This window comes from Malaclemys terrapin, chromosome 13 (genome assembly GCF_027887155.1).
Source record: "Malaclemys terrapin pileata isolate rMalTer1 chromosome 13, rMalTer1.hap1, whole genome shotgun sequence".
In the NCBI taxonomy this organism is placed as follows: Eukaryota; Metazoa; Chordata; order Testudines; family Emydidae; genus Malaclemys; species Malaclemys terrapin.
This window is the reverse complement of record NC_071517.1, coordinates 15205500-15229973: the sequence shown is the minus strand read 5'-3', so window position 1 is coordinate 15229973 and position 24474 is coordinate 15205500. Positions and strand designations below refer to the sequence as shown.

Sequence of the window (24474 nt, the reverse complement as noted above, 5' to 3'; positions counted from 1 at the left end):
ACAATCCTATCAGTGCTCCAGTGGACCCCTGAATATTCCAGATAAACAAAATCTAACATCTGTCAAAGTGATTAGGAAGAAATCCTCTTCTAAGTATATCAAAAGCAAGACAGACCCCTTCTCCCTCCCCCACTTGAAGTTATAAATTTATTTTAGGCAAGCTAGAACTCAAGAAAGCAACATGAAATCCAGAGAAACTTACATTTTTGCTGATCTATTACGTCCCTCTCTCGTCCCTGCTTTACAGCTTAAAAGACTAATCTAGGTAGCAATTTTTATCTCAATACAATCTGCAACATCTGGAATATTGAAGCTGAAGGAAATTGGTATTTATTAATGCAGCGTTAGCAATCAGGTGCACTAAAAACTATCCTATAGGGACTGGTACAAAAAACAATTTAGTAGTGATTTCTTCAAACAATTATGGCAGTGTAAATTATTCCATCTACCCACATCAAATAGTATTTCACTGGCTTTCTAGAGGACTTTGGGCAAGACACTTCACCATATAATACTTACCTCCTGGTAAAGTACTTTGAGATCCATGGAGGAAAAGGATTATACAAAACACCTGTGTATTATTAGGGGCTGACTGCTGGTAAAATTAAGAAAAACTGACGCAAGTTTACAAAAATCAGAATTAAGGCATCAATCCTAGAATATGGGTTGTATAATGAAAGAGCTGAGAAATCTTTAAAAAGGAATATAAACACAAAGTATGTCCAGAAAATGGTCTCAGTCAACAGACAAAAGTCTAAAGAGGTTTCCATGATTTCTTAAAATGTCACGGGGAAAAGTTTTAAAGTAAACACTCCCCTGCAGCATTTGCAACCCAGGTATCAACACTAAAAGTGAAAATAATGATTTTTTCATTAGCTGGTCAGAGAAATGCACATAGTAAGATATGAAAAGGACACAGGAATGTTTAAAATTTTCCATTTTTATAATGAAGAATTTTTAGTAATATAGGTAAGAACCCCCTCCCCCAATAAAATTTAAGTTAACAATACCTTTTTCACTACAGTGGAGCAAAACAGCACTGCTGTGTGTGTTTCACAGTATAAGTCACTACATTATACACAGACACCATAGGCTTCTACATTAGGAACAGTTTCCTCTGACAATCTGATTTTACTCCATGGTGACAAAATTTCTCTCAGCAGCTCTCTCCAAATGCATGCTCTGATTTCACAAATGTGACACCGACAGTCCAGGTTCTGCACAGGGGGTCTCCATCTCTGTAAGAGGCTAGCAAAACTTTATTTCATATCCAAAAATTTCAATGCTTTTTAACACCTGATTACCAAAATAAAAGCTACATGGATATGCACATAGGTTACAGATGTGAACAGCAATTGTATGAATGTAGACTCATTTCTTTGCATGTAGATTACACACTCACATCTCAGCTATGCTTATGAGCAAGGATGCTGATCAGCCTTGTGCACGTTAATTCCCTTGAGGCAGAGTGTGTGTGCTTGGGGGAGACCAAGTAATAGGGCAACAAGCTTTAAAGCGTGGCCGGAGATGCAAGAGAATGACTGACATTTTCCCATTTATTTTTAAAATTCAGATTTCCAGTAGGGATAAGACTCTCCAAGCCATAAAAGTAATAACAATACAGCACTTAAATGAGCTAATGTTTACAAGCTGACACATTGCACACCATTGTCCGCACTACAGAGCGACTGGTCATTTCAGCAGTGACACGGGATGGCGAAACTCCTTTCTATGAAAGTCAGTCCTGTGTGCACACACCTGATGTTCCTGCTTCCCCCACTTCCCTTAATTGGGGGGGGGGGAGGAGGCGGCGCATGTTGATCTGTTTTCAAGTCTTGCCATTTTGTACTGAGCAAATAAGAGTGACCCTCTCCTCCTCCCCTTCAAAGGGTGGTGCCTTCAATGAGAATTCAGTCTGGAAGCCCAGGTCAAGTCTCAATGCACTTGTCACTGCTTTGCTTTTTTCACTATGGTGCCAACAGCAGAGATAACTGTGGTTTTGGAGCCGCTTGCACTGGTGGTTACTGTGACAACAGCTGGCAACGTCGCAGTGGTGGTGAGGATGGTGGGCTGAGCTATTGTTGTTACCGGGATGGCGGAGTCCCACTTACTCTTTCTCTTTTGAGCATCTGATTTGGAAAAACCAAGAGATACTAGTGTTAACATTAACAGCCATTGATCTTAATGATCCCCCTCCTTCTCAACCCTCAAAGAGCCATTGCCTGAGTGGACAGCATCTCCTCACCCCTATCTGAGGCAACTGGAACTTGGTCAGGAAGTGTTGAGCATAAACCTAATGGAACTTTGAACCCCAAAGGCAAAACTGAAGGATCTGCACCATTTATGCCCCTGAACTCTTAGAAAAGAGACATGAGATTCACACTCTCCCCCAACACCAAAGTAGGTTTGGTTTGGACAGAAAACATGGATCACTCCATTCCATTAGCACAGGGGTTCTCAAACAGGGAAATGGGACCCCTCAGGGGGTCGTGAGGTTATTACATGGGGGTCACGAGCTGTCAGCCTCCACCCCAAACCCTGCTTTGCCTCCAACATTTATAATGGTGTTAAATATATAAAAAAGCGTTTTTAATTTATAAGGGGGGGGGAGGGGAGAGTCGTCACACTCAGAGGTTTGCTATGTGAAAGGGGTCACCAGTGAGAACCACTGCATTAGCATGAGGTATAGCACTAACTGTCAAGAGTCATTATCCAAATTACAACATCAAGTTGTTCATCTCCTCTTTTCCCAACCCTCTCCTCAGGCTCTGGGGAAAGACCTGTTCAAGAGACACTCAACATACAGCAACAAATTCCATTAACCCTGGCACAAAGAAATCCTTCCCTTCCCGAAGCTACTGCCAAGCCTTCCTACCAGGAAAACCGGCCAGCAACCCCCAATCCCAGATACCAGTATTAGTTAACACCAAGGCTACCAACTCCTGCATCCATCTGCCTTCTTTGGGCTGGTCTACATTACTGCTTAGGCCGATGTAACTTGCGTTGCTCAGTGCTGCCCCCCCCCCCGAGTAACGCAAGTTACATTGACCTAAGCACTGTCCACACCAGTGCTATGTCAGTGAGAGACGCTCTCCCGCCGACACAGGTTCTGCCTGTGGAGGTGGTGTAATTATGCTGACGTGAGAGTGCTCTCCTGTTGACATAGCTTGTCTTCACCAGATGTGTTACAGGTGCAGCTGTGCTGATGTTGCGTGGTAGCGTAGACTTGTCTTGTGTGTCAAGGGGATGGAGAAGACAGGGAACTTCTAGGGTTTCTGGGTAGCATGAGAGGCAAATTGCATTGCAGTTGTGGGAATTAAATTTGAGGTCGTCACATGTATTTACCTCCAACGGCAGTGCTGACTGTCGTGGTTGTGGTGGATGAAGCATTTGTTGTTGTGCCCTTCTTAGTGCCAGTCACAAACTCAATCTAGAAAGGAAGAAGAGGGGGGGAAAAAAAAAAAAAGAACAGATGTTAATATCTAGGTCTTCTTCCCTCATTATAAAGTTATTCTTTAGATCCAGAATATAGCAAGGTATTAAAAGAAGACAATATAGGTGAGGTAATATTTTTTTATTGAACCAACTTCTGTAATAAAAAGTTATTACCTCACCTACTTTGGTCTCATACATCCTGGGACCAAGAATGCTACAGCACCTGAGCAAACAAAGTATAAAAACATTTATTGGGCCATTCCACTTATCATTGGTATGTTGGGGAAAGAAAAACCAAGTACTCCAAAATGTACCAGTTATAACCATTATGAAGATGTGTAATATGAAGATTCTCCATGTGTAGACAGATCAAAAAGTTTGGTACCATCCTTAATGGACAGATCAGGACTAGAATCCTGGTCTGTACAGACATTCTTACAAATCATTTCTTCAATAGAAAAATAAAAGCTGTCCTAGAATGCAAGTCCCCGCACGCATGGTTTACAGAGACTGCACCACAGAAGGAAACCTAGCAACAAGAGCCACAACAGCCTGCAATTACATACCTATAAGTCTACAGCCATGGGAGATGAGGGGGGATAGTCACAGGTGACTGTATTGCTGTGCATAAAGCAAAACAAGAGGCAAACAGAGATGGCTATAAAAAAGTTTGCTGCAAAAATGTACTCGTTGCCAAAAAAGCATTCTACAAATCTGAAGTGAGAGCTCGTTAATTAACTATTTGGATATGATTTCCGAATGCCAGCCACTAATCCAAGTGCCTCTCCATTTGGTGGGGGTGGGGGTGATGTGAAGTCCTCCAGAGCTATATAGTGTTTTAAATGCATTGACTCAATTTCCTAACACGCAAAGACATTTTCAGGTATCGCGGGGTTGATATGGGTCTAGATACAGTCACAGTAGTAATAAGAGAAAACAAAACCCAGGCCCGAGTTCAGCATGATTTGCTGGGGAAATTAAGCTACGTTAGGCTGCGTGACTAGAGGCATAGTGTGAAAGACTAAGGACCTTGTAGTTATTTACAGAGTATTGGTGATCTTGTATTTGGAATACTGGGTGCAGTTATGCATACTCTGATTTAAGAACATTGACAAAATTGGACAGGACTCAAGGAGCAAAGGCAATGGGGCCTTGACAGAAACTGACCTACAAGGAAAGGCCAAAAACCTAAATCTGTACAGTTTGGCAAAGAAATGAATAAGGGGAAGATGCCAGAACCATCTAAAAATACCTAATGGTCAGTTCAAGGGGTAGTACATGGAGGAACATGAAGCAACGGAATGAATTTGAGAAAAGAACGAATAAAGGTTGGGAGATTGATCTCTAAATTCCATAATTCTTGATTTATTACCTTTGTGCGCTCCTTCTTGGCCTTTTCCAATTTGTCCATTTCAATCTTCTGTGCTTTGGCTAAAAAAGGTTGATACAAAAAGTTATAAAAAGCAGGAGATTCAGCAAAAGGTGTAATTCATCTCCACAACAGTCTCCTTCCCCTCCCCAACAATCAATGGGCAAGGTCCCACATTCAGAAAACTACTGAATCAGCTATGAAATAAAAACTTTCTATCAAGGCAACATTCCACTTATTTCTTCAGCCCCTTCACTGCAACCAGAGCCTGCTTGTATCTCAGACCAACAATTTTAAGGGAGGGACTCTCCAAACTAATGGAAACTCAGGAAGTTCTAGGTCCGTCCAGCCAAACTGGACTAGTGCCTAACCAGAACGCAGCAGGCATATTCCATTCATTCAAAAGGGTGTTCAGTTAAAAACGGTTGCTAAAGCTCCCGCATGATTCAATAGCACTGATAAAAGGGATAAAAGCTGTCGGAGGGATCAGAAAGAACTTAAAGATATCCTTTAGATTACCTAGTGCCTCATAGTAGGAGTCCTCAGCCCACCCATGAGGGTCAAACATGTCCTGAAAGAGAAAAAGTTTAACATTATTTCAGGAACTTGTTTGAACAGCAAGATATACAAAACACTTCAACATTTCACTCAGCATCAAACATGTACTTCTATTAAAGTACCACAAGGAAGAGTAGGAAATATTCACTACAGCTCTAAATGCCCCTCTCTCATATCCCAATCAGACATAAAAGGTTCATATGCAGTGTAGTTGTAGCTGCATTGGTCCTAGAATATCAGAGACACAAGATGGGTGAGGTAATATCTTTTATTGGACCAACAGAAGTTAGCTTATGTAATACCTTTTATTAGCCTAAGAATCAATGAATCTCTTATACAGATGTCCCAAAACTGTGGGGCACGCCCCCCAGGGGGACACGGAGGAACATTTGGGGGGTGCAGCAGGTGCAAGCCAGCCCCCACAGGGGGTGGGGAAGGAGCACCATTCAGCCCCACCCTAGCCCCATCCCAGCTCTGCACCCGGCCCGGGGCCCAGCTGCTGTTCCCTATGATGGCCCAGCAGTGGCTTTGCTCCTGTCTCCAGCCTTGGCCCCTAGCTGCGGCTCCATTCCTGGCCTTGGGCGGAGGCTGGGGCCGGGAGCAGAGCTGCACCAGGCTGCAGGCCCAGCTGCCGACCCCCACCACAGCCTGGCTGCAGCTCCTCCGCGCCCCTCCCCCCCCGACCCACCCACAGTCTTGGCCCCCTTACCTTGTCCACGTGACATCCCCCCCCGCCCAAGCCATAGCCCTGCTCCCAGCCCGGGAGTGAGGTAAATCATGTTGTGGAGGTAAGTCATGTTGTGCTTTTCTAAAGACCACTATTTTTCAGGTGTGAATAGTCAAATACTTTACAAGATGTTGAGGCTGAAGGGACTAACATGAATGGACACCCAACTCCCAGGTGCCTAACTGTCTTTGGCTCCTTTTACACAGTCTTAGCCTGAAGCTAGATATGTTCCTGGTACCATTTTCCATCTGACAATTCAGCAATTTGAATGATTTGTACCGGTTATGCCATTTCAGTGAGTGACAGATGCACTAAATATTTCTCATTGCAAGTAGACACTTGTTTCCCAAATTTGTGCCTCCTGAAAGACTGACAAGTCAAAGTACAATTTCACCTACACCACTACAAACTCTCAAATTAGCTGTCCCCAGCCACAGAATTCAAAGTCTATATTGCAAAGCTACAGCTACTGGAGTTCACTGTTACACAGAGTACATTTTACTTCAATGCAACTGGAAATCAGACTGCAGACAAATCTCTAGCTGATTATTTCTGTCATCAGCCCTGAAGTACGAAGCCCTAAATGACCTGGCTGAGAAAGAGGACAGAACTGATGAGCGCTTCATGTACCCACCCCATCTCCCAGGAAATCTTTCACTCTTCTTACCTTGGGATAATTCGTACCAAGTTCGTCGATGGCACAAAACTGGATCAGCTTTTCATAGATGCTGAGACAGAAGAACAATTATTTATTTCTAGCTTTTCCCCGCCTTTCTTCAGTTTAAGCTCATTGGATTCGTTGGTATAAAGAGGCTGGTGCTCCTTTTCAATGGCCCAGGTGCAGAATCAGAGTGCAAAGAGTAACACTCTGAAGACCCACGAACACCACCACAAAATGCAAAACAGGCCATAAACCCTGGTTATTCCTCCCCCCAACTAGAGATTCATCTCTAACTCCCAACCCAAAACATACCATCCACAGAATCATACCTAAAGCCCCACACACTTGGTTTTAAAATTTGTGTTTTAGTTGTGGTTACATGGATCTCCAAAAAGAGCCTCATACTCACTCATTTTTTAGATGTTTTTCTAGATCCTCTTGCTGATTTCATGAGCAGTAACAGCCTCTATTGCTCGACATCCCCAATTTCTGATAGGACTCTAATGGCAGGGACGACGAGTCTTGGGATTAGCTTTCATGTGGAGTTGTAACCCCAAAGGGAACACTCACCTGGGATTACGAAATTCCTTCTTCCTCTGAATGATGTAGTTCATGTCCATGCCCTCTTTCATCTTCCTATCGTACAACTTTTGAATCTTATCCTAGATAAAAAGGAAACAGTGTAAGAGCCAACACCAAGTAGTAACACACAGGTAGGAGATTTTCAATATGCACGAACATGGTTGTCTTATTTCTGCATAGTTAAACCCAAAATGGCCCTCTCCCACCTTAGAACAGTAATTTTTCAGAGGCAGGTAGGCCGAAACAGGCACATCATCCGGGCTAATCTGCAGTGACAATGACTCTTCTCAGACTCACAATCAAAGATCACTCTCCCCTTCCCACATAATCCACTATACAGTGTGGACTATCAAGCTCTTAAAGGAGCAATGGTGCCTCCCTGCTTTGTAGGTTCACTTAAGTCTCCCTGCAGCAGCAGTGATGGTAGAAAGAGTTAAACAAAACAAAGCAAAGCAAATTAAAACCCCAACCCCGCTTGTTTCAGCTCCCAAGGGGAAGAGATGGATTAGTTCAGTGGTTTTCAAACTGTGGTCCACACACTACATCTAAGATTTCCAAAGGGGTCTGCATCTCCATTTGAAATTTTTGAAATGCAAAAAAGTTGAAAACCACTGGATTAGTTCCATGAAAAGGTTTTGTTTCAGATTGTTTACGTTATGTTCAACATGCCAGCAACACACTTGGAAAGAGAGAGAAACAAGGGAAGAGTATCTCTTTTAAAAGGTATGTGTGTGTGGGGGGGGAAGAGGGATGTTCTTCAGAGGAAAACAATCCCCTACCCCCGCAGGCCTAACACTTTCAATTGAGTGTAAAAAAACAACAAAAAAACAAAACACCCCCCAAATCAAAGCATTTGCCAAACTATAACCGGGGTGGAGGGTGGGGGGGAGGGCAGAGGGACGCAAAGCGATGACATGTATCTGGGTGGATGATCTTGATAAGTACAAAGCTTGATGAAGAGCTTTTAAAGCAGCCAGTGGCTTGACATGGGCAGGGCATTAGTGATGCAATTAATGGATTAAGTTCTGTCCCTCAACAACAATTCAGCCCCTTAATAGGACTTGAATGGTTCCTTATGATTATGTCCAATCCTGGAGATGATTCAAGGAACATCCCACCTCCTATGCTAACAGTGAAGCATTAAAGCCACTATCCCAGCCTGGAAGAGACTGGGCTGGGGGCAGGGCCAGGTTTCCAATTAGGCACGTGCCTAGGGGTGCTGGCATTCTAGACAGGCCTTCCCTCTCTCCAACTGTGTGCAACATGAAGATCAGCTGTAGGGGGGGAGGGTGCTGAAGATGCTGTGCCTAGGGGTGCGTAATGTGTAGATGCGGCCCTGGGTGGGGGAGGCACAAAAAGTGAAAGCTCCCTCTGACTTCACATGTCCTTAAAGTCTTTCCTCTTATTAGCAGGACTGCTCACCAAGTCGGACTTAGAGGCTTTAGATTAACAGTGCAACTGAGATTCAGAGTCCACACAAGAATTTTTCCACTAAGTTACTGAGATGATTGGCGACATCCCAGAAGGCTGATTTGGGAAAAAGCAGCCAGCATCAATGCTCCTCTCTGAGAGCCCCTAAGTATAGATCATATGAGAGTACTGGGGGAAGAGGGGAATTAAAGCCAGGGGCAGTAAGAGGTATGCCAACAGCTCAAACTGGGCAACCAGCATTCGTACACAACAGTGCAATTCAAGTGTTTAATTCTCTCATCTATTCTCAAAATCTCAGATGTGCAACTGGAGAGAACTGTCACTGGGCTATCCCAAGAAAAGGACATGGCTCACTGCCAGGTCTGGGTAACACAAGGGAAGGGGAGCAAAGTTTTGCTGGAAATCAAACTTAGCTGCTCTGTGCAAACAATGCCTGCAGATAACATTGTTGATGCTGTCCACAGTCACTGCCATGCTCTTGGTAACTACCCACTTGTGAATGTCTTTGGGCATAGGTGTCTGGTTAGGTGAAAGTGACTTCTCCTTGGAGGTCCTGCAGCTGCACAACGCAGGGAGTCTTCCAGTGAAACTTGAACTGCTTGGGAAAGGCAACTTAAACAGATTCAGAAGGTTGGAAATACTGGATATAATTACCTTTCAAAAGGAAGGCCTTGATTTAAAGAAAACTGCATCTGTTTTGCTCAGCAGGGCAGCATAAAATTTTTGAAACGCGCTCCCTACTCCAGTGATTTCGGGCAGAGTGGCTGACATGGAGCACAGAAAGCAGAAGAGGGAAGATGCACTTTCAACCCTGAATAACCCGGGAAATGTAGTTACTTGGTAGGTTTTAAACTACAATCGGTATTTGAATCTTGCACAAAAGGAAGTCATCCTGCTGCTAAGCAAGGTGGTTTGTGACACTAGCACTATGAGGGGGGAGGGGGGAAACTTACTTATAAAGCTAAACTATTTTACAGGAAGTGAAATTCCAGAGACATTACAATAGAAAATTAAGATCTTGTGGCTGAAACCCAAAATTTAGAGACAGGAGATACAGATTCATATTCCCTGCTCTGCCACTGACCTCCTGTGTGACCTTGGGCAAGTCTCTTAAACTCTCAGGTCTCAGTTTCCCTTTGTGTAAAAATGGGGAGAATATGTCCCCAACTCAAGGAGGTCCCTTTCAGCCCTGCATTTCTGTGATTCTATGTGTAGTAAATTTCACTACAGTTTACACAAAGTAGCAGATCCTTGGATGAAAGGTTAAGTATCATGAGGTATAAAATTGCTATTTCCTCAATTAACGTTAAGCTTTTAGGTTAAGTTCTACACAGACAGTGAAGTCACACAATTACCCTATTAACATGTCCAAAGGAGGTACCACAAGCTTTGAGAGAACATGCAACAATCACTGAAAATTCAGCCTCTAAATCTGAAGTGTTGATAGCACCACCAAGATGGAGTCCTCATATTTAGAATATGGAACTTCCACAAAGCAAAGAACTAGTGGGTCACCTTGAAAGTAGGAAAGAATTTCCACTTTGCATAGAGCTTTTCAAGATACAGCATATTACAGAGAGAAACTGACCAAGGGAAGGTAGAGATACCAATGGAATAAAGGACAGTTTATTTCCAAATCTCCAAAGTATGTCAGACCCCCCTACAGAACTGAAAAATGTTTTAGTTGTGCAATTTGAAAAAGGCAGTTTGCTCTGCTTGCAAAACTGGAGCGAGTCTCCATTCTTTAAGGTGGTTTGGGGGTAGACATATTCCACACAGGGTGGAGACAACTGAGAAAGGAAATGGATCTGTCTTAATTTATCAGATCTTCACACCAGTTTACTGCATTCCTCAGACCTATGCACACTTACTCATTCACTGATGTCACAGCATTAAAATCTCTTGCAGTACAGAACAGAACTAATAATGGGTGCGTCAGGTACAGCACACAGAGGATGCAATCTGTACTGTGATTCAAAACGACTTACTAACTATTACAGGGTTGTAACTCACCTTTTTGACTTTTCCCCACAACAGTTCTTCACCACTGTGCCATCTTAAATTGTCCACCACTATTAAACCTACTAGCAGTTGGCAGGAAACAGCAGCCCCACACAGCCTTCATTTACTTTCCCCAATCTATGGCATGCAAGAATGGGGACCACTACTAAGTAATATTTGAGGTCTTCTTCCAGTTGTTCCAGGGAATAACAGTTTTGATATACAAAGGGGCTGCTACACATTTCTATGGACAGCTCTCCCAGATACACATATGAGTAGAGGCTTGGAAGAATGAGATTTATCAGTAAATGGTGATAAACAGATTTCACCATACATACACAAATGGATGAAAAATATATTTCCAAGGATAATCAACATTTACAAATAGGCAAAGAAAGAAAAATGCTGCTTGAGAACTTTAGAGTTTGATTTAAGGCTATTTACTTTGTATATTCTGACATGTGACGTTGATAATTTGTGTTCTAATGGTTATAAAGCTTTAACTTTTTGTATCTCAAAGTCTATTGTAATTAAATTACTGTCTGACCCCACCCCCAATTTCCCACAACGGTGAAACTTTAAAAATAGAATAAATGCTTAAAAATATCAAAGTTTATCAGTCAAAATTATGTTTTAAAAAAATCAAATTCTGCTATGCCTACATATGCACTAAACCCACTATCACTAGATAATTCTGTTCCTTTGGCATGGAGTTAAGTTGATGACAGCACCTCGCCTACTAATACGATAAAAGATTGCATTAGCATCAGATGCAAACAAGCCACTCTTCATCACAGGGTAGCATTAGCAACCATTATACAATCGTATGCATTCTCCTGTCTCCCCACTAAATCCAGCTCCATATCTGCCTCAGAAAGGAAGACAAGCTGGGTGAGGAAATACCTTTTTATTGGACCAACTTCTGTGTGGCTCGGACTCTCTCACCACCAGAGCTCTTCAGATCTGGGAAAGGTACCCACAGCGTCACAGCAAAACGCAGGAGGGTCCCAGAGCCTGGGTTCCAGCCCAAGCCCAAAATGTCTATACTGCAATTAAACAGCCCTGTAGCCTGAGCCCAAGTCAGCTAACACAGGCCATCAGTGGGTGTTTAACTGCAGTGTGTACATACCCTTAGAGTTAAAGAACCCCGTGGAAATATGCTACAGTTAGATGAGAGAGCTCTTACCAAGTGTGGAACCCAAGCAAAAATGGTAGTTTCTTGATTTAGAACAGAACCCACCACTTCTGAATTTCAGCGCAGTACTGGCCAAGACAAGATCTGGGCTGCGGTATGCATTCCCACACTATCAATTTATTATTCCTGGGTAGCTCTGGAAGCAGGGCTAGAGGTACTTACACAGATTTTTTGTTTGCATAGTACATTTCTCAATCTAGTTAGAAATGGGGAGTTAATTCGGTGTCTTTGAAAAGGCTTAAAAGCAGCTAAGGTGATAAATGCAGTTCCTTTCTATTCAATGAATATGTCATTTTGCCCAGTGTTGGGTGAAAGACCTTGCTGTAGTGCTCACACTGAAGTGCGGTAAGCATGCTGGGGAACCTTAACACTGCATTTGACCTGTATGAGACTGAGGAAAAATCTCTCTCAGATGGTTTTGATTCTGTGGGAATCTCTTTTGCTACATTTTACCAGCTCTTAGGATGTTTGGTCAACTGAAATTTCAGACAAATCCTGAGAGATGACAAACTGGAAGAGGGTTTGTACCTACCTGTAAGTGGTTTGAACACCTGCCTGGGGGTTCTGGAGGGATTTTGATCTCATCTGGAGACATATTTCTTACTCGCTCTGAGAAGGAGGCTGCAATGAAAGATCAGGACATGAGACCCGGCACCACTGCAAGGAATTTTAAGCCGACATAAGTCATGAAAACTCATTTTACACCCTCACTGGCAAATTCTGTCATTTTGAGGATTCAGGATTGGCAAAACAGGGAGAAAGCTGCAAGTCAGCACCCAAGGAAATTTGGCAATTTTGTGCAAGGGGCTTGAGACTAGGAGTTTTGCAGACTGAAGGCTGAAGAACATTGTCAGAGATGTGAGTAGGAAGCTCATGCAGCACATGCATTCACCTTACACTATGTCTCTGGCCAGGGCTTAATCCTTCACTTTCATGAACACAAGAATTCATTTAGTTGCATTGTGAAAGGCAGGTGATTTTCCAACTTTATCTACTGCCCCTTCTATTCCAAAGTGGCTAGCAGTTTGCTATTTTGGGGAGCGGGGGGCGTTAAATCAGACAGAAATGTCTCTGCAAGTACAGGAACAAAAGCTGTTCAAAAGGCATTATTCTATCCCAGCACTGTATGCCACCCTATGCACTGTGCTTCACTTCCGCGCCAAACTGTGCACAACAATTACTTGCAGTCTTGCTCTGAAAGATTCAGATAACGTGCTGTCTGTAGCCAGAGTCTTCCCCCTGCCCTTCAGCATATAATCTCACAAAGAGTGTCATACCGTGAAAGTGAAGACCCAAAAGGAGGAAAAACCTAAACTAGCCCAGATTATGGTTTGTTAGTTTTGGAAGAGACCCAATTTGGACTCTGCTTATTTCAGGACAGCATGTTTACATCGAAACGATGCAGGCTGAAAACAGGCACACATCTCCAACAGTTGCCAGGAGTTACCACCCACAGCTTCCATCTTCATTTTAAAGTTAATATTTTCTTAACAGATGCTTTGATTTCTACTTATGGGGTCAGATTATTACTAGAAAGAGCAAATCATTGAGATGGATGACAGCAGTACAGTTTTGACACGTAGTTCCACAGCTAATTTAATGCTGGTCTCCATCAGTATGGTATCTGTGCGCTTTACACATTCAAAAGCGCAGTAAGGCAGAACACCAGGCTCCCATGTGAGCTGCAGCTCTACCTCTCAGCTAGGAAACCGGGATTGAATCAGTTGGGAATGCCTGGACAAAGATGCATCTCATAGCAGATTCTGAAAGTGGCCAGGTTTGCACTTTATCTTGTTTCCACAGGGAACAGATTCCAGAGTCATGGACTTCCTAATGAAAACACTTTCCGCCAGCACCCACAAGTTATGTCACTCTTGAGACATTCACATTTGTGATTCCACAGCTACAAGAAAGAGTTCATTAAACTGCAGCTCCAGAATGTCCAAGTTAAACCCTCTTTGATTAAAGCTCAGAAGGGCCCCCAAAGGACAGACAGTATAGACTCTACATTAGAAGACAAGATGGCATGGTAACACATAGCTAAGTCTGGCAGATAATAAGCATTAGACTTCTTCAATGTTAACAGCTTTTTTTCTTTGATATGATTGTAAAGCAACAAGAACAGCAGCAGAGGATGCAGATCTGGCAGGCGACCACTCGTTCTGCTTGATCAGTATGTTATTGAGAGTTAAATTCTTCAGCAATTGCAAGTAAACAAAAAAAGTGTCCTTTGGCATTTACAAAGGGCACGCCCGCCTCTGTGGAGAAGGGAAAGCTTGCCAAAGCCCCTACAGAAAAACAGTCTCTTCGGGACTCCTGGACAACAAGGCCACATTTGTTATAGGTTACAGCGGCTGATGGCATGGGGGATGTCTCTAATTTAAATGAGCATTTCAGAAGTACAGGAAGATACGAGAGTGCACAGAAATGTTAAGTGATAAAAGGGAGACAACATACTACAGAAATGGTAAAACAAATTATTGGGATCATAAATGCATTCACATTATTGGCTGAAAGATTACAAGAGCAAGGAGGTTACCCAACCCAACCCAGACTACATAGTGTAAAGAAGCCAAATTAAATCCAGGTCTAGCCCTTCCAAATTCAAGATCCAGGTCTTTCACTGCTCCTCTGCAGATGGTTAGAGGATCCATTAAGTGAAATAAAAGGATATGAGGAAGTAAGAAATAGTACTTTCACAGAAAGGGAGTTCTTAGCCAGGATTTGAATGCAGGAACCCTATACTAACCCAGCATATCATTCAAATTAGCCTGTAAAAGGAGATGGGCAGTAATCAGTTAAGAAAACTTTTCTGGATAGGGATAAGGGGGAAAGAACATGCTGGGCTCATGTTGGGAAAAAGAGGGATATACTGAACCACGCTATTTCAGTTTTTACCTCCCTCATTTGCTGGTCTGCGTTTGAGGCATATGGGAGTGCTCAGTTATTGGCACTACCCTGATGTGCAGTCCAACCTCTCCTCAGTGTATGGCTATGTCTCCACTGAACAGTTAACCGCTTACCATCCACATAGAAAAAACCTCTAACTGCGTGGTTAGAGGGGCTTTAAGCCGTACTACATTACCCAGCTGGAGGTATGGGCATAGGTGCTTTAACCCCATGCTACCTTACCCAGTTGGGGGCATGGGTGAGAGCCCAGGTTGCACTTTAATCTAACTGGAATCTGGCCCGCTTTGCAGTGAAGACAGGCAAAAACCGCACAAACACTCAATTGCAAAAAGTCCTCCAATTCCCTTCCCACAATTCCCCCCAAAAAGGACAAACTCTCATACAACTGACACAAATGACTGGGAATGCATCCTAGAGCAACCCAGCACAAAGCAGCATGGGATATGCCTCAGACACACAAGCAAGTGCAGAAACAATGAAGACATGGTAATTCAGGTAGGACTTTGCAGTGTGGGATGCTCACACCCGGTCTAGGCTAACCCAAATGCTCAGACCTGAGAGCGGGTTAGAGTTGAGTGAATAATTTCCACTAAACTGATAAATCAGTCATGTGCCTGACCTTCTGGCATGAAAGGAATATTGTATCCAGAGAAAAATCTTTGGAGGAAAGGGTGTCAGGGTTGTTTGGTTTTGTTTTCCCCAAAAATGTGCCTTACTACGAATGGCGTAGAAGAGGTTTCAGTTATTTATCATAGTGTCTACATTAAGGGCTAGGTCTGGCAAAGAGGAGCCTACATTCATACTTTTGAGGTACTACAACCTTCTCTCTCTCAGTGCATACCAAGATTACCTTAAGAGTCCAGAGCCCTCTTTTCCATTAATTTTTTCCTACTTGGTAGATGGATTATGATTCAGGAGAAACCTGGGAACTCCAGCATACTGAGAAATCAGCCATACCTGCTCATTTAACTAGTCTTATTTGTTCACTAATTGTAGTGCCTTTATGTAAGCAATGCAGAGAGCTTTTAAGTGGCAATCTCTCCTCTCTACAGCTCTTTCCATGTATGCAGGTGTGAATGTATTCAATCAGGGGTGGCCAAACCACATGGGGCTCTTTCACAGTTAAAGTGCAGCTTGAGGAGCTCCCCCATTCGCCACCTACCCGATTTGGGGGGAGGGAAGCTTGGGACCTCTGCCTTGCAGCAGGGTGGTAGGATAGGGGCTTCTGCACAGCGTGTGTGTGTGGGGGGCCCTTGGGGCTTCAAGCAGGAGTGGAGCCCCCGCAGGTGCCTTCCGTGGGGCAGAAGCCCCGAACCCTGGCTGGTGTGCCCCAGATCCTGAACTTCTGAAGATTGTTATATGCAGCTCAGAGGGTCAGTAAGTTTGCCCACCTCTGTACTAGATAGCGATGCCATTGTGTGTCCTCACAGGATATGTCCAGTTGCTCTGTGCATCTTGTTATTTCTGCAAGATCAAAGCCTTGCTTTTTTATGCCAGTCAGAGGTAGCAACATTGGGTGTGGCTTCTGATTGAGCCTGCAATCTGCTCGCTTCCGGCCTAAAGGATCTCAGGAAGTCAGGTGGCTGGCATGAGTCACCATTTCAGGAACACCCAAGTTCTGGCTTGTAATAAGTAACTATTCATACCTGGCAGCTATAGATCTGATTAGGATGAGAAAACTTGCAAGCAAAGAACAGGTCGTAAGACAGACTTGCATGAATCAGCTGGTGGTTGAAACAAGGAGTCCGGTGGCACCTTAAAGACCAATAGATTTATTTGGGCATAAGCTTTCATGGGTAAAACACCCACTTCTTCAGATGCATGGAGTGAAAATTATAGATGCAGGCATTGTATTACTGACACATGAAGAGAAGAGAGTTACCTCTTGGTTGACATATATTTGGAAGCATGTCCCAAGGATACCGCTAGATCAGCAAGTGAAGGTATCCTCTTCCAAAGCGTGCAAAGATGGCCAGTTTGCTAGGCCTGTGGGTTTGCTTTCATCAACTGATAATGTAGTTTAAGAATTCAACTGCATTTAATTAATTTGTGCAATTTTATAGCTACTTTTTGGATAGCCATTGCATTCACCCCAGGAAGGGTGAGAGGCCCACCTGCATTTAAGCCTGCATTTTGGTAAGACGACACAGGTCCATTAAACCATCAGAATGTGCTTGGGAAAGGTTCAGAGCACCAGAAGTCAATGTATACTTGCTTATCAGAGTTCTTGACCAGACAGAGCATCAAATCAAAGCCTGCTATCTTTAGCCTCCTTCAGCTGGGTAGTTTTTCTGGCCAATACACCAGGCAATACACAACAAAAGTTGCACAACAAAAGAAGTGGGGGAAAGTAGAAAGGGTGACAAAAATGTAGATGCCAAAGAGGAAACTGTATAGTGGTCAGTTCCTTCCAGTTCAAATAAATGGCCACTCTCAGTTCAAACACTGTGTGTGGAGAGGGAGGAAGAGATGGAAACAGGCAGGAGTTTATTTCTCCTGTGTAAGACAGGAAAGCATCTGATAAACATTGGCACTCTGTACATGTGCAACAACTTCCAGACAATCCACACACTTGAGCTCTGCAAAACACACAACGGAAGTTACCAAAGCCTTCCCCTTTAGTCACAGTGAGTACGGCACTACTCTTCAAGCAGTGGATTGTGACTGAACAAGTCATAAACCAGTATACCAAGAGATCTGTGTGTGCTGTACTTTAAACAGCCATGCATTACGGATAAGGCTAAGATTTAGTCAGATATTTTTGGTAAATGTCATGGACAGGCCACGGGCAATAAATAAAAATTCACGGTCTGTGACCTGCCCATGATTTTTACCAAAAATACCTGACTAAAACTCTACTTTTGGGGTCCTGCTGTTCAGGGGCCCCGCTCCAGTGCTGGGGGTTGACGGCGCCCCAGGACCACCGCTGCTCGGGCAGTCCCTGGAGCCAGCTGCCTGGGACCGCATGAGCAGTTGCCATTGTGGCTGGTCCCGGGCCCTGAGGCAGCCTCCCTCCCCCCAGGACTGCTGCCCAGACAGTCCCCGGAGCCACCCCCAGGACTGCTGCTCAAGCAGTTTGCAGGACCAGCTGCCTGTGGCCTTTTAAGTAGTAGCCGGCTGTGGATCAATCCAGCAGCGTCCGGTGCGCCAGGCCCTGGGGCCAGCCACACCAGCTGCTGCAGAAGTCACGGAGGTCACAGAAAGTAATGGAATCCATGGACTTCTGCGACCGCCATGAAAAAATTAATTATGGATAGCGTGGCACCAGCTGACAGTACCTCTACGTGTAAGACGACCCAAGATCTGTGAAGCACTGGCAAATGGAGAAGTGACATGCAATAAAGCCCAGGCAAGCCCAAATGGAGCGTGGTCTGCATTCTCTTCCATCCAAAACAAATTTGCTTTCTAATACATTACTGGAAGTGTGGGTTTCCACAATTTCTTGGCAGCAAAAAGTAGAATCCCAGGGAAGAATATGAGGCATTAACATGCCACTGAGTCATCCATCTTTGAAAGGCTGGGGAATGCAGAGGACCACCAGCATATATTGGCCATTTTCTGATATTTATATATTTTAACTTTGTTAAAATATCCAGAGCACTAGATGCTTCCTTTTGTATGGGCTGAAAAGAAATTCTCTCCTTGTACAGCTTTATTTGCAGCTAAAGAATCAGTATATTGCTGCTCGTGGCTACTGCAACAGTATGTATTTCAGAAGGGCTATATGGAGCAACAGCAAATGGAGATGCAGCCATCAGCATTACAACTGCTCCCACGTTTCACGCAGCTAGCAGTTCTTCTGACTGGCAGAGTGCTCTAATGAACAATCCCTTCAGAAGAAAAAGTTCCACACATTGATGTTTACTGTACTCCCTGTGCTCTTTCCCTTTAATGTCTGGCACAGATATCATTGCTAGAAAAAGAACTGGTATTTCAAACTTTAGGGGGAAGGAGAAATTGAATAGTTATGAAACAGCTTCTATGGAAGATTTTCAACATACTGGTCCTGCAGATAGACGATAGATGCTCCTTTTGAGCTGAAAGGATTTGGGATATTTGATCCAGGCTCCAACTGTAAACCTTCAAAGGGCACTTTGCTGCAATACTAAAACACTCTCTTCCACTGCAGAGACTATCGTAGTACTTCTTTATCAGGCTCACAAAAGGTTCAGTCTGATTGAAGATAGTTACACAGAATCCTGCATGGCACACATTGACCCTAGGTAACCCAGCACCACGGTTTAGCTGTAGGCAGCTTGCCCTTTGCATACTTCTGTTGGGAAAGGAAGTTAATGCAGATCTCATGTCTCATCTCTTAACATGTCTCCAACCCACCTTAACCATGAACAAGTTGAGGCACCAAGGACTATGTTGGGTGCTACATACCCAGGTTTCAAACCCAGGCTTTTCACAGAGTGTCATCCAAACTATGGGCTCATATAGGACAAGGGTGTCAGCCTTGACAGAGGTTACTCTCTCGACATGAGTATTAGGGCCAAAGCAGTCTTTGGATGAAGGGGTGTCAGAGTACTTTAATGCTTAGACTGTGTCTACACTACGGCTTATGTAGGCAAAACTTCTGTCATTCAGGGGTGCGAATAACTGTCTCCCTGAACGACGTAAGTTACACCTACATAAGCGCCGGTGTGGACAGCGCTAGGTCAGTGGAAGACACTCTCCTGCTGACACACAGTTTATGCTGCTTGCAGGGATGAGTTTTTTATGCCAATGGGAGAGCTCTCTCCTGTTGGCATAGTGTCTTCATCACATGTGCTGCAGCAGCACTGTACGTGTAGACATGGACTTACTCAGGCTATGTCTACCCTACAGATCTTACAGCAGCACAGCTGTAAGGTCTCCTGTGTAGCCACTCTATACCGACGGGAGAAACCTCTCCCATTGGCCTAATTAAACCACCCCAATGAGCACCAGTAGCTATGTCAGCAGGAGAGACTATCCCGGAGCTTCTGTCCATGAAATTTGTCGTCAGTTTTTTCACACCCTTGACTGACAAGTGCTAGCGTAGACATAGGCCTTGTCTACACTACCAAGTTTTGTCGACCAAACAGTGAATGTGTACAAAATACAACCACCCCGACGAGAGACACGTCTTTTTCCTCTAAATTTTTATCGACGAAGTGCCAGTGTAGACACCATGCTTGATTTCATTGCTTTAATTGGCCTCCAGGAGGTGTCCCACAATGCCCATCGTGACTGCTCCGGTCAGCAGTTTGAACTCCATTGCCCTGCAGCCCGGTAAGCAACCATCCACCCCTCCCCCTTAGAAGCCCTGGGAATTTTTGAAATTTCATTTCCTGCTGGAGAGGTCTCATCGCATCTTCTCAGGTGACCATGGAGGGTTATTGCACCAAAAGCTCTCCTGCTTGGACAGCTGCTGAGCTGTTGGATCTGATCAGCATATGGGGAGAGGAGGCTGTGCAGTCCCAGCTGCATGTGAGCCATAGGAATTGGGATACCTACAGGCACATTTCTCGAGGCTCATGCGAAAAGGGCTATGATTGGGACACGCTGCAGTGCGGCGTGAAGACGAAGGATCTGAGGCAGGCGTACCATAAGACAAGGGATGCAAACCGTCGCTCCAGTCCTTCACCTAAGACCTGCCAGTTTTATAAGGAGCTGGACTCTATCCTTGGTGGCGACCCCACCTCCACCGCCAAGAACCCTGTGGATACTTCGGAGGGCACGGAGGCGGTGGAAAGAGGCACTAACCTGGAGGACGAAGATATTGATGAAGAGGTGGAGTTAGAGGACCATGTACAGCTCCCATTGGGGCAGGCAGCCAGGAACTGTTCTCCACTCCAGAGGTGTTTAGCCAGTCTCAGCAGTTGCCCTCCGGTGAGCAAGAAGCAGGAGAGGAGATGCCTGGTAAGTGGCTGTGGTTTGTGTAGTGCGGAGGTGGGCTCACGGTAGAGAAATGCAGAAGGCTGGCTGTGTTTCTGTGAGATGCACATTTCCCTGGGTAGCTAATCAGTACGGCGGAAGAGGTTGTTGATGCACCCCAAGATCTCACGGGAATCCTCTAGAGAGATCTCCAGAAAACTTTCCTGGAGGTACTTGGCAATCCTGTGTCGAAGGTTTCATGGCAGAACAACTTTGTTCCTTTCCCCCATTCTAGGAAACTTTCCTGCGCCATTCAGCAATCACTTGTGCAGGGATTACAGTGGCACACAGGTGAGCAGCAAAGGGAGCAAGGCGGAAGCCACAAGCATGGAGTAGAATTACCCTCGTTTCCCTGCTTACTCTTAGCAGTGAGATGTCTGCTAGAATTACCCCTGCCTGTTGAAAAGTGTGGGAATTTTAGAATTTTTTCCCTAGTATGCTGCACCATGACCCTTGCAAAAAGTGTGTGCTCTTTTCCCCCATGTGGAGTGGCCCCCTCTGCCACTCACTATGCTTTGGGTGTTCGTGGAGTTGCGGTGCCTGGCTAGGGTCAGTGAGAAAGTGATTGCAATGTTGTAAAAGGTGTATTTAAACTGAAATGTTTGAATACTGTGCATGGCTAACAATCCTGCTTCTGCGCATTGTCCCGTGTGCTTCGGCAGATGTGGCCTTCAGGAACACCCCATACACCCTGGCCAAGCATCTCCACCAGATAAGAAAGTGCCTAAGATGCAGCAAAGAAGACATGTTTCGGGAGGTCCTGCACTGCTCCAATGCAGAGAAAAGGGAATGCAAGGAGTACTGGGAAGCCGAACGGCAGGACAGAAGAAAAAAAATCAGAAGTTTGTTAAGGATGCAACTGAGCAGGTGATTAAAGTAATGGAGGAGCAAATGCAGATGCTGAAGTCCTTAATATTGCTGCAACTGAGCAGATCTGCGCTCACCCTCCCCTGCAGCACATTCAGAACTTTTTTCCCCATGCCCTTCCCCACACCCCAAACTCCACCCACACATTCCTTTCCACTTTCCAGAACTTCTTGTTTTCCCATTCATTCCACCCCCTCGGACAACTTTCACAAGGATAGCTGAACCTATACGTAGCCATGAAAGTCTGCCTTTCCCTGGTTCCTCTTTTCCCACCAAGCATCTTTGTGGGTGCTGTTTCTTGTGCAATAAAAGCAAAGTTTTCGAATGAAAGCATCTCTGTTTTCTACAAATTGAGATTGCAGGCACTACCAATATATGCACAGGCATTTTAATCATTTGCTTACTGGAACACAAGGCCCCAAATGTCACCATTGCTTCCTAGGAAAACGACATGTATTGTAACATTGAAGCACCAATCACAGAGATATACGTTACTGGTTCTCATTTTCAAAGTGTTGCCTCAAAGCATCCCTGATTTAAATTGCCCCCCTCTGATTGCCCTAGTATCTGGCTGCTCAAAATCAGCCGCCAAGAGGTCTGCCTCAGCACTCCATCCCTGAGCAAACCTTTCAATTTAGCTTCACAGAGATTATGCAACATATAGCATGCAGCTATGACCATGGGAATATTATACTCATTAAGGTCTAACCTGCCATAAAGGCATCGCCAGCACACCTTTAATCTGCCAAAGGCACATTCAACTATCATCCAACACCTACTCAGCCTGTTGAACAGCTCCTTAATGCTGTCCGGGTGTCCTGTGAGAGGTTTCATGAGCCACGGCTGTAAGGGGTATGTCAAGTTTCCCCAAGATCACTATGTGCATTTCAACATCCCACACTGTAATCTTGTGGCCTGGAAAGAAAGTCCCCGCTTGTAGCTTTCTGTACAGCCCAGTATTCCTGAAGATGCATGTGTCATGCACCTTTCCGGACCACCCTGCACTGATGTCAGTGAAATGCCCACAGTGATCCACAAGTGCTTGCAACACAATGGAGAAGTACCCCTTCCTATTGATGTACTCCATCGCAAGGTGGCCTGGTACCAAAATTGGAACGTGTGTGCCATCTATCGCCCCTCCACAGTTAGGGGGAGGGATAGCTCAGTGGTTTGAGCATTGGCCTGCCAAACCCTGAGTTCAATCCTTGAGGGGGCCACTTAGGGATCTGGGGAAAAATCAGTACTTGGTCCTGCTAGTGAAGGCAGGGGGCTGGACTTGATGATCTTTCAAGGTCCCTTCCAGTTCTAGGAGATAGGATATCTCCATTAAAAAAAAAAAAAAAAAAAATCTACAAAGCCGTCCACTATTTCATGCACATTTCCCAGAGTCATAGTCCTTCATAGTAGCATGTGATTTATTGCCTTGCACACTTGCATTAACACAGCCCCAATGGTTGACTTCCCCACTTCAAATTGATTCGTGACCGACAGGTAGCAGTCTGGAGTCACCAGCTTCCACGCAGCGATTGCCACATCCTTCTCTACTGATAGGGCAGCTCTCATGCTGGTGTCCTTGTGCTGCAGTGCTGGGGCGAGTTCCGCACACAGTTTTAGGAAGGTGGCTTTCCACATCCAAAAGTTCTGTAGCTACTGCTCTTCATCCCACACCTGCATTACGATATGATCCTACCATTCAGTACTTGTTTCTCAACCCCAAAAGTGACAATCTATTTTATGGAGCTGTTCTGTGAATGCCAAAAGCAATTTAAAATTGCTCCTATCCATATCATGCAGCATGTCAGGTGCCTGCGAGTCTTCTTCAGTTAGGAACTTCACGATTAACTGCACTACCATCTGCAATGTCTTCATGACAGTTAACAGAACACAGGAGAGCAGCGCAGGATCCATCCTTCTCACAAAGATGCCATGGTGCACAGCAAAGAAGGGCCGTTGCAAAAATGCCATGAAAGAAAGCTGGAAGCCCCTGGAGTGCTGGGACAGAAAGCAATGCATCATGGGACATCGTGCCCGGTCCCAAGATATGCCACAATCTGCTCTGCCTTCCCACAACACTTAGCGACAGAAGATGTTGAGCTGGACTGTAGGATAGGTACCCACAGTGCACTGCTCACACTGTCAATGATAGCGCTCCCACTGGATGCGCTCGGCCAACAGAGGGAACGAGTGTGAACATGAGATTCTGATATTTATTATGTCGACTTTTGGGTGTCAACCTTACTTTTGTCGACAAAAAACTTGGTAGTGTAGAAAAGGCCATAGCCTCAGAGTGTCATAGCTATATATAAGGTGGAACAGATTGTTTACCATAAGCAGTTAACACATTTCAAGGGACCATTCAAGGTAAAATGGCTCATTAACACCCCTCCAGTCACAGGGAGAAAAGGAAGGCGGGGAGGGAGGCGAGCAACTGGGGAGGGGAGTGTTAGTGGTTTACAGATTTTGTAATAAGCCATAAATTTGGTGTTTCTGTTCAGTCCATCATTTTTAGTGTCTAGCAAAGTTACTTATTTAAGCTCCCAGGCACATCTTTCGAAAGTGTTGTGCAGGTTTCCTTTGAAGATGAGGACTGATAGCTCAGATATACACACTGACCTAACAGTGTAACATTCACAATAAAGCACTCCCTCCACCACCTTCAATTCTTCAATTTACCATTTTACTAACTATCATCATCATAAGCAAACCTCACTATTGTTAGCCACAGTGAACGTATAGTAGGAATTGCAGGTATAAAAGTGGCCCTTTAAACAGGTAGGGATAGTTAGAATTCTGCAAAAGATCTATTTGTCCAGGGTAACTGTTTCATAGGCAAGTAA

The 24474-nt window shown here is 44.5% G+C and overlaps 1 protein-coding gene across 3 annotated transcripts in view; it reads right to left on the bottom strand.

Moving 5' to 3' along the window:
• Window positions 1-1538: 1538 nt before the first annotated feature.
• SAP30BP (SAP30 binding protein) overlaps window positions 1539-24474 on the bottom strand; it is a 57216-nt gene continuing 34280 nt past the window's right edge. For all 3 annotated transcript variants that reach the window (XM_054047936.1, XM_054047938.1, XM_054047937.1), the window contains 7 exons: window positions 12492-12580; window positions 7321-7412; window positions 6757-6817; window positions 5324-5375; window positions 4808-4866; window positions 3346-3430; window positions 1539-2129 (listed from right to left, as the gene is read on the bottom strand). In XM_054047936.1, the coding sequence (XP_053903911.1) occupies window positions 1948-2129; window positions 3346-3430; window positions 4808-4866; window positions 5324-5375; window positions 6757-6817; window positions 7321-7412; window positions 12492-12580 (620 nt within the window). In that variant the 3' untranslated portion in view covers window positions 1539-1947. The remainder of the gene's footprint in view (window positions 2130-3345; window positions 3431-4807; window positions 4867-5323; window positions 5376-6756; window positions 6818-7320; window positions 7413-12491; window positions 12581-24474) is intronic.